Raw genomic sequence first — 14,263 nt, forward strand, 5'->3', positions numbered from 1 at the left:
GTGTGGAATACCTTTGTTAATTAGTGAATTCATTGCAAGCTGAGAAGTTTACCCACAACTGATGTTCTTGCCACATCCACTCAGACATTATGTATAAAAGTTCCAATCAGTGTGGCAGTTTTTATTGTTCACATTTACATCATCAGGCTCACTGAACAAGAATTAGAATGGTATAACATAAGGACAGTTTCATTTCGCTTTAGAAACTAGCAGAAGCATGCTGTCTGCATGGGAACTGTAGTGCAGCATTTCAACTTCTAATTATTAAAGCACCCAAAGAAAACAAAACTAATGATCTATCTTACTAAATCGAAATGTTAATACCTTTAGTGTACAGACGTGATATTTTTCCTTAAGTATTGCACTTCATGGTGCAACTCTTACAATGATTTACACAGTATATCACACCTATTGCATTGTGTTGTCTACTTCACAAGTCTTATAATCACGGGTCTTATTGAGTAAAGTTCTGTACAAGTAGATACCTTTTGACAGGCTTACTTCCTATGTCATTAAAAGGGTTACATATAGTAAAAATGTAAACAGCTTTACAGTTTGCTAGGAGAGTTTCACATAAGTCTAACAGTAGGTGAGCGCAGTACTATGTTTTTAAATAATATATTTCACACTTCTAGTGCAGCTTTACAGAAAACTAAAATATATACAAGCACCTCGTGTGTACTAGTTTAGCACCAGTTCCAACAAGATATTTAGTGGCCCTTAACAGGGCCAGTAAGTTTGAGGAGAGAAATTGAGGGGCAATTTTACAATCACTTGCAACATTATTGCAACTTGTCACAAATGAGCTGTCTTGGATATCGGTTAAAACATCAGAGACACATAAAAGCATACAGGAATGAATGAATGCGCACTTACAACATGAATTGGAGCATCCCACTTTCACGCAATACTGTTACAGCTTGAGTGTCTTAGGAAAGGAAACACCAGGAAAGCAGTAAATGGTAGTCACAGTTGGTACAATCACTATGTAGTGACACACAGCTGCCACACTTAACTCACTGGGGTGTTTCACAGCCCACAGAGCTTTCATCTTTTTAAGAAGCGTTGTTGCTAAAAGTTCAGTGTAGGGTAAACTTGCAGGCAGTTCAGCTGACCATAATGAAAATTCTGTAAAAGCACTGAGCTTTCATGCTTCACTGTTGATTGTAGCTAGTCTCTTCTGTTTCAAAGATTGCTATCAATTGGGGTTGTGCTGAAATGTAATTCCTTCTTGGGTTCTCTATGATGATTAGGAAGGACTTCTTCACCAGAAGACGAGCACTGGGATGGGCTGCCCAGGGAAGTGAAGGGTGTCCCCATCCCAGGAGGGATGGCACCAAGGGCCGTGGTTTAAACAATGGGACTCCTGGGTCACATTAATGGTTGGACTTGATCTCTGTTCTCTTCCAAATTAAATGATTCTGTGATTCTAAGGTGAGTGGAGTGGCTGTTTCAAGAAAGGTAAAAGTTGTTTTCTATATGTCTTGATATGGAGTATTTTTGTTTAGATGCGCTTTTTTTTATAATTATTGTGGTTTTCGCACCATGGGGAGGAGTTTTTAAAAGGAGTTAGCAAAGGGATATTGCTAAATGATATTCAGAACATAAAGGGCATTAGGGTCCATATGACTGTCTTGCAACTTCACGTGGCATCATGAATTACTACAGCAAAGCTGAGCAGTTGCTGGATAAAAAATAAAACTTGTGTAGTTCTTGGTTAAAAAGAATTTTCACTTTTCCAATGAGTGACCTGAAATAGCACTGCCCCTAAACATGGCAGGGTTGTCTGAGTACTTAGAAAATAATCCTTTAAGACATTGTACATCTTTTCAGACAGGCACCAGGTATTCAATAGTTCCAGCATTTATCTAACTTGTACAGCTGTGTAGAATATTTGCATGGAAATTAATTACCTTCCAGCATGCTGTCTACTTGGGAATGTGCTAGAATGTGTAAGAATATCTTTCAGTCTAAGTGGAGGTCTGATTATTGGCAACTGTTTTCCTTCTAACTCTTAATGTATAGATCGAGTTACTTACCAGCTGGTCTCATCAGCTGGTAAAACAACAGCCAAAATTAGAGTACTGAGTATAAGGTCATAGGAGTAATAGGAAAGCAGTCAAGAACTGATTAAATAAATTAGAATTAAAAATGAACGTTGAGGTCTGTTATTAATTATATAAAAGGTTGGAGCTTCCTGTGGATAGCAGATCCGTTAGTGAACTCGTTAGCTCTCCTGCTCTAATGTTACTCTAAGCTGGAGGTCACTTTTCTTCATATCTTCGGTTTGTGCAAGATAAACTTCCTTGACACAGAAGGATTTTGTTTGCATAGTAATCCATAACTGGAAAGGTTGTGTGTATTCAGCCTGGATTTAATACCAAAAAAAAACCCCAAAACACACAAATCAGGAAAATGTGCCTGTTTCCACTCACAGTGGGCCCCAGCTGTGCAATCTGTGCTGTTCAAGCTGTCCTGCTTTATCCATGTTGTTACTAAAGTTTGGTTTGGATTAAGCACGTTTATAGTTTGGTCACACTCTTTATCCAGGGTACAAAAGATGAAACTTTTGTATAGACACCTGGAGAGTCTTTCATTCCACAGCCGTAGCCCCAGGAGGTCACACCGTACACAACCCAGCTTTCCCCTGGACGTTCGCACATCAGTGGTCCTCCACTGTCCCCTTGACAGCTATCGATACGTTTCTGCTCCTGGATGTTTCCAGCACAGAGCATTCTTCCCGTGAATCTTCTTTTATAACGCTCTTCACATACCCTCTTGGGAAGTAAGGGGATAGCAGCTTGTTGTAATGTTCTTGAATAAGCCCTTCCTGGAAAGAAGACCAAAATTACCGTGTTGTGGTGCTTTGTCTTGGAAACATAAATAGCATTTAAGCCAATTTATACTATCAGTGTTCTGTCATTAAAAAAAATTAACTACGCATATTTTTTCTATGCATTTTTCTATCAAAGTAAATCTTTCTATAATATTTCTTGTATCCACCTTAAAATCCCTGAATATGAGAGCTGTTAGTTATGCTCTGAGGCAGGGTGTGATGATCTGCTATCTGGTGTGAGCATTGCAACAAAGAAGGTTTTCATTCCTGCTTGCTAACCTTAATAGGCTATTATGCTGACTGCTTTTATGATTTAGAGTCATGTAGTTAATTGCCACTTTTCAAACGCAAAGTAAATTAAGTAAACAAATTGTTCCTGTTTAAGGATCAGAAGAGAATATTTCCATGTATAAAAAGAATAAAGTTGTTCAATTTTTAGCATTTCTTTAAGTACTCATTTATTGATTGATTTTTCAGTAAGCAACCTCAGGTAGTGTGATCAGTGCATGGAAATCATTATATTTTTACCTGTGTCACCCCATCCAGTGATGTAACAGTTGGGAGCAGTTTTCTGTGGTCTCTCTCTCCTTAACGGCAGGCAGGCAGGTAAGACATGGGTACTGAATCTGGCACACTGTTCCTCTGGCCCCTGTAGCCTCACTAGCGCAATGTCATAGTCACTGCTATCAGGCCTGTACTCTTTGTGCATTACAATCTCTTGAACTCCGATTTCTTCCTCGTACTCTTCCGGTACCAGCGTGTGATAATCTCCAACTCGCACGGCATAGTTCCTAGTGTTATTGCCATACCTGAGATTGAGATTAGGAAAAACAGGGCTCACTTATGCAAAGTCAGATCGCAAGCATAGCCACAGATTGGATCAGTGCCTTCACTGTTTGCATGTAATAATACCAACAAGTTATTTTAAAAGAATAAAACTGTTTTCTCAGGTACTCAGGCTGAAGTACGAGTGTTCCCTAAAGAGTACCATAGAACTTGTCTTGATGTTTCAGATTAGTTTATCTTCCTTTTCATGTATTTGCATAGGCAAGTTTTTTTATGGTCATCTGCCATGACTGGCATTTACTTCGAAGGTATGAATATGGTGTGCATTATGAATATACTTAGTAAGGGTAACCCAACAGTTTTCTTTCAGTTTTACAAAATCTATTTGTAGAACACAAGTAATGCTCAGAATGTCTTAATACTGGGATGGATTATGCAGCTGGCTGAGTACTTCTCCGGTGTCACCTCAGGCACAGGGTGAGATTACAAACAGCCTCAGCTGATGCATTAGCCAACTTTGTAGGATCTATTTTCCTCACAGTAAATTAGAAAAGGAAGCTGGCACAGAAAGTACTTTCCTTACTATTGCAGTAAAATGGCTTCATATTATTTTCACTTGAAATATTTTAATGTAGATGCAAACAACCTACTAAAATAGGAAGTGGAAGAGTTATTGTTTGTTATTGACATCTCATTCTGTTATATATTTCTCTTCAAATTTCATAACTGTGTGATGGCATTCAACCCTGCAGTTCAGCAGCAACTGAGCCTGGTGAAATAAGTAAAATTATAGTTTCCTTGCACAAGTAGAAATACTAAACAGTTCCGTACTTTTTTTCCTTCCTACAGTCTGTTTATAACTGTTCATCTTAATTGCCATTGAAAACTACTTTAAATAGGATTCTGTGCCCCACAGTTTATTGCTAGATACTACCTTTGAATGCTTGAGAGTAATATTTTTCTGATTTTTGGCATATGTCTGAGTGGAATACCAGACTGGAATACAAATATGCAAGGTTATTAGCATTAAATAGATTTTACCTGACATAATATGCCAAAACCATTTCCAACAGTCACTGAAAATACTGTTTCATAGTTTATAGTACATTTGGTTCCACGCAGCAAATGACATATAAGTCCTAGGCAGATCTTTTTTAGTTTCTGAAATATTTGTGCATGAAATAAGTACTTGAACGTTCGTGTCAATCACTGTCTACAAGAACATACAGGTTTGTTTTTTTAATTTATATTCTAAATGACAATACTTGGCAGGTGTGTATTGTCAGTGGTTGAATAGAAGTGTGGCTCCCAAATAGAGAACAGTGATTTTCCCTGGTATAAATCTCTTTTTTAATGTAATGGATGCCTCTGTATTTTGGTTGATAGGCCTTCTCCATTACATCAAGTACATGATTTATTATATATATTCCATCCACTACATTTAATGGCATATGGAAGCGAGAAGGGGTTGTGTATTTCTTTTTTTTAAAACCTGGTAGAAGTCAAGATTATAACATCACAAATGTGTCAGGTGTTCATAACTTACATGAGAAATGAAAACACTTCTTTCCTAAACTGATTTAGTAACCAAAGGATCTAGATTTTTGTTTGTTTTCTTTTAAAAAATCAACAACAAAGAAAGAAACTAAGCGCAAAAGAAAGTTGTTTAGGACTAGTGAGAGTGCTTTCCTCTCAGCCAAATATCAGGTAGTAGAAAGCTTGCTTCTTCCATTTAATGCTAAATCCTTGATTTTAGCAAAAAGAAAGGTGCTCCCTTTAAGTCCTGCTATTTTTCATCGTGATGGATGCTGCTAACTTAAAGCAGAATAATGAAGAATGGAGATTCAGGAAAACCTGTCTTAGTTTAAAGCACTGCTTTTAGTTCTGTAATAGAATGAGAATTGCTGCTTCTCATGTGGATGTGTGAAACTTCATTAGCTTCTAGTGAGAGGTTTAAGGGGCAGCCTTTGCACAGATTTCTCATACTTCTGTGCACTTCTACACACATAAGACATACACATTTAAAACTGATGTTTTTGTCTGTAGATGTTTCTTCCCCTGTAGCATTTGCCAAATGTTAACTATCCTGGTAGAGCATCAGTACACAAAATAAGTGAAGTAGTCAACCATCATGCAGAAAAGGTTAATTTTTTTCCATAGTATAGTTGAGCTCACTTTTGTTATTTAAGCAATACTCTGATTTCCAGGATATAGGAAATGATATACAGCGCTTTCTCTTGTCTCTCTATGGCAAGTATGTGGAGAAGGCATTTGATCTATATATAGCTCTTGGAAGCCTATCCTAGCCCTAAAGAAAATCACTCTGAGAGAATTAGGAAGTTCAGTCCTATCTATCCAGTGCCAGCTGAGAACCAAAGGTATCTACTCTCTTTTACAGTGAACAGTAATTCATCCACAGACTGTCAGAGTTGCATGCTTTGAATTAGATGGCACAGTTTTTAAGGCAAAACAGTTCTATCATAGCCTGCTGCATACCCCCAAGTAGATGCATCAACAAGGACCTATAGCTGTGTACTTGCTCTTTTTCCATAACCAGTCCCTTTTATGTTGGCGTTTAGGAACATGTCTGGAATGAACATGCTCTGGCAGTACATTGTTGTAACTTGGAGCCCCAATGAAATTAACAAGCACCAGGAAGAGCAGATCATGTATGCTATGGGGACTACTTAATGTAAGAATAGTTACAAGCATTTAACTAACTTGTTTCATCAAACTCATAAAGGTGTTCAAATGAGTTTCTAATCAGTTTTCTAATCAGATCTTGATTTGCATGCAGAAACTTTAAGTGCCTTCCTGTGATCTCCCTTTTTTCCTTGTGCTTGAAAAGGAACATGAAGCCATTTTGTATAAAGTTTGGTAATAGCAGCTAGAGTGCTTTGATAGTTCCACAGAAACAAGTGGGACATCAGTGAAAACAGGCTGTATTCTTATGGAGTTTGACCATTTCGTTCTGAAATACTACTAAGGAGAAAGTCTCACGATTTTCTTGAAACGTGAAAACAAAAAGATACGCATCTGGCACTAAGCAAAAGTAACAGTTTAAGTAAATAAGTATTTGTACATTATATTATACATTAAGTCTTTTAACTTAATTAAAAATATGTCTGTCTCTTCTTTAGTACAGTGCAAAAGGAAAGGCTCTAAGTCCAAAGTTTAAACTTTTGCAGCCCACCTGTGCAAAACCTAGCCCACTTCCTCAGCTTCAATGTAGTTCTTCTGTGCTTTTGTTTCAGCCCTTAAAAGTTCAATTAAATAATTGCTTTGAAAACTTAAAGTAGTACACTAACATACTTTGCAAGTTGGTATTCTTACACTACAGTAACTTAATTGGCAGTGAATTCCTGATTTCAAAAATACTGAAAAGAGCACATGAAAATACGAGATTCATGCTTTTCCATGAAGATGCTGATGTTTTGAACATAAATCTCTTGGATGAGAGGACATCTAGAATAGTTTTCAATTAATTTGTTTATTTTTATTTGGTGGCAAATGAGGTTGTTTATTTGTGTTTTTAAACCAAAGATTTTACTCTTCTGAACAGTTTCAATGGGCCTGAACCAGAATGTTTTTGCCCAATTCCAGTAACCATATGTAGTCTGAAAATACACTTTATTGTTAAAAAGAGACCAACCTTTTAAAGCAGTGTGCAGCAGTGAGGACCCAGCAGCTACTAATGAGAGTAGCACCACACAAGAGTCTTCCATCTCCGTGAGACGATTTCAGTCGGAGTGCAACCTGCCATGGCCAACCGCCCCTACAGAGAACACAGACATTGTTCGCAGGGTACAGAGATGGAAGAGTAATGTAGCTTGTAAGTTACCTTGAATGTAAGTCCATTATAGCTTGTCTGACTGGCATCGTTTACAAAGCATGTTATGTGTTTTCTACCAGTTGAGAATACCTTCATATTCCTTCAGCATTCAGAATTCCATTTAACAATGGTCAGGATTATTCTATGGATTGTTTGGGCACCCAGCATGCTGGTTACTTCCTCCCACCATGAATTAGCTTTATTTTTTCTTCTCAGATTGTATTAATTTTTCCAAAAATACATTCTGTGAGTTCATTGCCAAATACTCTCTAAGTCAACAAACCAGACATCTGTCAACTGGAGAGAGGAAAAGGAATTTCTTGAAAAACTTATTCCATCCTCCTTTCACGTTTGCATTATGATCTGCTTTGTTGATTCTGAACTCTTTGAACATGGATGTTTACAAAGCAGATGTCTAAAACAACTGTAGAAAACACAAGTAATACGTAAACACCTTAATTCAGGCTATGATCATTTGTTTCAGATAGTAGATCTGGGATATGTATTTGCAGGCCTATTAAGATAGGATAGATTGATTTCAGTATTTTAATAAATTAATAGAATATTCAGTCTGAGAAGAGTGAGTGGGAGGGGAAATAGAGATTCACCTGTAAGCAACATCAACATCCAAGAAAAAGCTATTAGTAGGCCTAGATATTTTCTGACTGCTGACAGCTTGAATAGGTGTGCTGGAGTACAAGAGCCTCCCAGGATCATCTAGTCCAGCATGCTATCTTAGAGTTACCAGTAGCAAATGATTTAAAGGTGGAAAAATTTACTAACTTTGGATCCAGTTTCTTTTTGAGCTTTCTTTTGACAGCGGATCACTTTCTGATTCCATGAATTCTATGTGATTCTATGAAATACGTGTGTTAGGTGAAAATGGCATTTCTTTATCAAATATTTACCGTAAAGAATTTTTCCCACCAATTATTCGCTTTTGTCGACGATGTAGTAACCTCAGTCCACAAACAGAAGCAAGAGAATCTAAGCCAGAAAGGGAGATATAGACAACGTTAAACTCAGCAAGTGATTCTGTGATTAAAGTTAACCAAAAAGGAAGATTTTTGTTTCATGGTAGTTTTTAGCAACCAAATTTTGCTCTGGGGAAGATCACTGAATTCTTTATTGCTGAGTATTTTTATCTTATTTATTTACTTATTTATTTGATGTGGTTACAAAGCAATTTACACAGTTGTTTTCTGCTTTTCAATTGTACGCCTGGAATTATTCCTAGAATTTTATTTAGGGCTCTTCCTTACTTGGTGTAAGTGAAAGCAGAACTTGTCAGACCACATAGGTTTCAAACCTCAGCTGAAGATACATTATGCCTTGAAAAGTTGAGAGTAACTGTATATCCTTTTGTATTTTTATATCCCTTGTACAAACATGACTACTGTGAACTATGGTAGACAAGTACTCTGTATCACTTGAACAGTCTTCATGATTAGTTAGCAGAGCTAGCACAGCAGTAAGGTGAAACAGCAAAGGCATATAATTTCCCACCATTTTTATTTCTATTAATTCATTTCATATAACAGTTTCCTCTGTAAGGTGTGATTGTTGGGTTCCATCTCTTCCTACTATGACAGTTCCCCACCTGAACATGTTTGTCTAGTGCTCAAAACAGGACTTCACCTTTGTTGCTGTTCCCAGGGAACTTCTTGCCTAGGTGGTCACAGATGACGCCTGCATCCTCGCTGTGACGGCAGTTGTGTGTTCCAATGTCCTGCTTAATGCAGTCTGCCAAGGATCTCTCGCTTCCAGTGCATTTTACATTATCCACATGGATTGGGCCTTTGCCCTCCCCAAAATATGCCATCGTCCTTGCTGTCGCTTGACCTCTGCAAACAAAACACATTTTTTTTTTTTTAATCAAAAACTTTTGAGGTTCCACATTTACTCAGCTGAAATAGAGAGTTTGAGTAGTGAAGATACCGACGTTTTATTCCAAGTCCTGTTGCTGATTTACTAGGTGATAAATTTCCTTCTCATTGCCTCTGTTCCTCTAGGAAGCAGAAAAAAAATAACAAAATCGCTACAATTCATTAATGTTTTATAATTGCTCTTCTGCCTCTAGTCAGATCACAGTGTGGCAACTGTTTTATATTGTAAAGGCATTACAAATATCTACAATAAAGCAAAATATGCAAAAGCTGCTTTTTTATAATCTTTTTAATCCTCATATTAAACAGCATCTGTGAATGCTAAAAATATATTTTTTTTAATGGTCTGATTCCCTCAGTAAGATGGACTAGTTAACTAAGAAATTATCTTTGCAGGATATAGGAGCTATGATTTACACATCTATTTGATGTTAAAAGTTATTAACATATTTCATTATCCTGAGTACAAATCATGTCATTTTTTAAGTGTGTTATGTAGGTGAATTCTAAAACTGCACTGTAATTGGAGGAAGACAGGGAAATGTAACTCTTGAAGTACTGTGGAGGGGGGGGGGAAGAAAGTTGAGGGTTGGATGCTTTTGAAGCAGCAATTAATTAACAACTGAATAAGTATGAAAAGTTTGGTTATGACTGGGAAGTTTGCAATTACAGGCAAAGAAAGGAAGAAGGGAACTGCAGAAATGTGAATGTTTTCTGCGTTGCATGAAACCTGTATTGACTGTGTGCAACCTGTTTTCTCAAAGCATAGGAAACTTGACTTTTTCCCAGATGCCTCATAAAGCAGACAGAAAAGCCCCAGCTTCACTGACTTTTTGTGACTGCATCTGTAGTTGATGCAGGTAAGCTGAACATGGAGATGCTATGGAGGGTCCTAGATATTCCTTATTCCTTAAACTTGTACCAAACCATAATTTCTTCTCTTATTCTCAAGTACAGTTACTTCCCTAGAATGTCCAAGTATTTAAAATGTCAGAATTTTGGAAAGGTTCGGGCCAATCATCACAAGTAGTTGGTACTTGCAGTTTAACCCAGCAAGGAGCTGAGCACCTTGCAGTCATTCACTCAAAATTCCTACAGTGGGATGGGAAGGAGAATCAGAAAAAGGTAAAACAAGCTGTCAGGGCAGTGTGAGAAGCTAAAATGCCCTTGACTTAGTGTAAGCACTGCTTGGCAACAACTGAAATGTCTGTGTGCCATCAGAATTGGTTTTTCTCCTGAATCCAAAACATGGCATCCTTCCAACCACTACAAAGAAAATTAACTCTATCCCAGCCAAAGCCAAAACAGTAGCACTCAAGGCACTTTAGAAATAATCCTATGCTTGTGTAAGGGTAAATATCAAACTTAATTATTTAAATGTCAGACTAAGACATTTTATTGTGGCTTGAAGTTCTGATCCCTGTAGGTATGTAGTGCCACGTACCTTCAGCCTGCTGCATGAATGACCTTTTTTGAATAATCAACCTTTTATCCAAACGAGTGAGTGATCAAGCAGTTCAAAAACAAACAAAAAGAAAGAATCATGAATTGTTCATGTATTTATTTCATTTGGTGACTTTTGCAATAGATATTTTAAGTATTTACAATACACTTCATAGTATCTTGACAGCAGTTTTGCTCTATATGTTTTGAGAGTAAGAAGGAACTACTAGTGGGAAACAACCCAGCTGTCTGTAGAGAATTGGGCAATCTGCTTTAGGTGTGTCTGAATTAAAAGATTATGTATCAGTTAAGAGCTTTACAGATATTTTGCTGTGATATAATATACTGAGTTCTGAATAACAGCACAGTACCTCCGTGTATACAGAAGGGTAACTGCATGTACAATGAATGCCAGAATAGAAAAAGAGAGTTTAATGATGAAGGCACATTAGGCAGGAAAATATTTCTTTTTCCATCTCTATTTTCATGTCTCTTTTTATACCTGCAGTGTTGAGGAAGATATGTGGGGAATGTCATAAAGAGTTGATATGATTCTGAGTTACGTCCTTCCATCGGCTAGGAATTCTTTGATGGGGAGAAATTTTGATGAGTCATATCGCTTACAAAGTTTCTTCCCTCTGGATATGTGGCTGAATCAAACTCTATTGCCTACATTCATATAATTCATAATATAGAACATGTTATAATTCATGCTTCCTCCTTTACTGAACTTGCACACAGAAAGCCTTGCCTATTTGGATTTCTTTACCACATATTTAAGGGCACATGACTTCTAAGTAGGAACCGTTATTTAGAACTCACAAATTATAGAAAACCAGGAAAGGGATGCATGCAGACCAGCAAACAGAGATGATACCACAAGGTCAACTGTCCTTAGACATTTTTTAATTTCCATGGCCACCATGTATTTACCAGATAATCCAAAGCCTTAACTGACTTTGAAACCAGTATAGGTCAAGCTTTGCCTAATGAGTTTAGTATGATTTAACTTGTCAATCACAAACAATGTGTTTCTTGTTCCAGGTATTTTCTTTTGTGAAGGATAATATGATAAAATGTTGGATGAAAAATGTTTACTCCCTCATACTCATGGGCAGCTGATTTGTCCATGTATGATATTAGAAAATGCTGGGATAGCACAAGCAAATATAGCAAAATCTTACCTGGTTTAGGTATTTCTGTGTCAAAATACTAAGTTTCTGCCCAAGTGCATGGCTCTAAAATTGCTCAGGGTACTGAAAACTACTTTCTTGTAAATCACCACATTATACTTAGGCTAAGCTCTTCAGAAGCAGTATTACTGCTGTTAATAATGCTGTTAATCAAGAAATCTAGTTGATTAATTCAGGGAACCAACTTCCCTAAAATACCTATTTTCCCATAGGAGATAGTTTTTGTAGCACTAAGGCAGGATATTTATTTTTTTGTGATGGAGAGTGAGTGGGAAAGTATGTTCTTATAAGCCTGACGTAAATGAAAAGGGTCCAGTTTTATTAGCACAGTTACTTATAAAAACACAAAGGGTTCTAAAACCTTCCTTTTCTCTTCGCTCACTCTATTAAAATACTCTTTTGTACACTAAACTGATCACATACTAGACAGTACTTCAGAAAAGGTGTGTATTCTCTTAGCATCTAACCTCTACAAATATTACTTAGATTAGGCTGCTATTTTTTTTTTGTTTCCAACATTTTTTTTTCTAATGCTCTTTGTATTGTGTTTTTTTCATTATTAATCCTGTTTGACAAACTAGCTCAATGAGACATCTTTAAAACTGGCATTGCTTTGAACAGAGTGATTTTACTGACTCAGAATTTCTCTTGTTTCCACCTCATAAATGAACACTAATAAGTAGCTGAGAATTTCCCAAAACAGGATTTCATAAAACAGATACACAGACAGCCTCTGACATTATGAATAATATATTCATATAAACTTAGTTCCATGTTCTCAATCTTTACTCTTTGTTTATGTAAGTCTTCAAAGACAGACAGTCTTTTCTCCCATTTGTAATAATAAATCTGTTTTTCTTTTTTCCCAAGGAATGTGATGGAAGGCTAAGTATGTTCAAGATTCCCCAGAGCTGGGAATTAAACACAGCATTATAAAGGAAGTTGAATTATAATGTTTAGTTCTGTGATCAGTCTTAATGAAACCTGATGTTAACATTATTATTAGGCACTTTGTGAGCTCCTCCTGGGAAAAGGTCATAATGTAAAGAATCAAGATTAATCATCCCCCAGCTTACATATGTGAACCTAGAAGCCCAAATTGTGCTTAGGAACATTTAACTTAACACTGAATATAATCTGAATTTTAACAAAGATCTGTTTATGAACTCCCAGAAGCAATTCCAGCATGTGGTAGTGTAGTCACAGTTGTGAAAAGCCACTGTCTAAACACAAGACAGCCAAGATCCATTTCCAACAAACTTTACCAATTTGTGGAACCTGATTTTAGATTTCAAAAATTTGTTTCTCCTCAGTTTTTCAGGAAACATGTCTTCTGTTGTCTCTTATAATCGTAAGCCCTTGGTCTCTCGCGTGATTGAAATTCAGAAATAAGACAACTATCTGTCTTTGCAGAGGTTTGAAAGGAGAAGGTAGGGATAAATAATTGTTAAGTTCAGACTTCTTAACAGATCCACTCAGAAGATGTTTCACTAGAGTTCTGGAAATCTTTCCACTCATATTGGTCCTGCTATTTATATGTTTGTCCTTTAGCTGTTACTTTTACTGTTCTTAGGTATCCTTGCGGATCCCTTCCAACTTGGGATAACTATGATAAATATGATTCATTACAAAAAATGTTCATGAAAGTTGTCACTTAGTTCAGAAGTGGCTTCTATCTTTTGCAGTGGTTTTAGATAAAGGGGATTTTGTCCCATCAGGTCTATTCATATATTATGTTATTCAGATTATTGTAGGATGAAGTCAATCATTTGTATAACGATTTTATCAAATTTCAAGTTTAGGCAGATCAGGAAATGAAAGAAAAGCCCTGTGGAATGGGGAAATGATTAGCTGGTGTGGCTAAATCTTAATCAGTGCTGAAATCATATCTACACCTAGTGGACATTAGTGCAACCAAGGGTTAAAAAAATGAATTGTGTGTAATGTGTTTGTATCCTACAGACATACGTAGCACCGTAAATGATAAATAAAAACATAGTTTGAATAAACAACGTTTAAATAACAGCTTTGTAATCTGGAATATTTGACTTGTGATTAAATTATTTTCATAAATAGCATTAAGTTGCCTTTTAGTTGCCAATCACTCTGATATGCCTTTTAGCATCAAAATTCCTTTTCCCTGTTTTGCTAGTTAATGGAAATCTTAAGACTGTTTGTATTTTTTATGCTAATGGTATAAATAAGCTTTTCTATAATTATGCCAAACAGACACATTTTAAAAGAGATCTATTATGTAGGCAGACACAGTTTGGTGATATTTAGTTGC

The 14,263-nt window shown here is 36.6% G+C and overlaps 1 protein-coding gene across 2 annotated transcripts in view; it reads right to left on the minus strand.

The window, feature by feature from the left end:
• Positions 1–92: 92 nt before the first annotated feature.
• The window catches only part of PRSS12 (serine protease 12), a 32,715-nt gene continuing 18,544 nt past the window's right edge, over positions 93–14,263 (minus strand). For both annotated transcript variants that reach the window (XM_072334656.1, XM_072334655.1), the window contains exons 9-13: positions 9,093–9,298; positions 8,363–8,441; positions 7,275–7,397; positions 3,365–3,645; positions 93–2,830 (exon numbers count right to left, since the gene is read on the minus strand). In XM_072334656.1, coding sequence (XP_072190757.1) covers positions 2,523–2,830; positions 3,365–3,645; positions 7,275–7,397; positions 8,363–8,441; positions 9,093–9,298 — 997 coding nt within the window. In that variant the 3' untranslated portion in view covers positions 93–2,522. The remainder of the gene's footprint in view (positions 2,831–3,364; positions 3,646–7,274; positions 7,398–8,362; positions 8,442–9,092; positions 9,299–14,263) is intronic.

This window comes from Excalfactoria chinensis, chromosome 4 (assembly GCF_039878825.1).
Source record: "Excalfactoria chinensis isolate bCotChi1 chromosome 4, bCotChi1.hap2, whole genome shotgun sequence".
NCBI lineage: Eukaryota > Metazoa > Chordata > Aves > Galliformes > Phasianidae > Excalfactoria > Excalfactoria chinensis.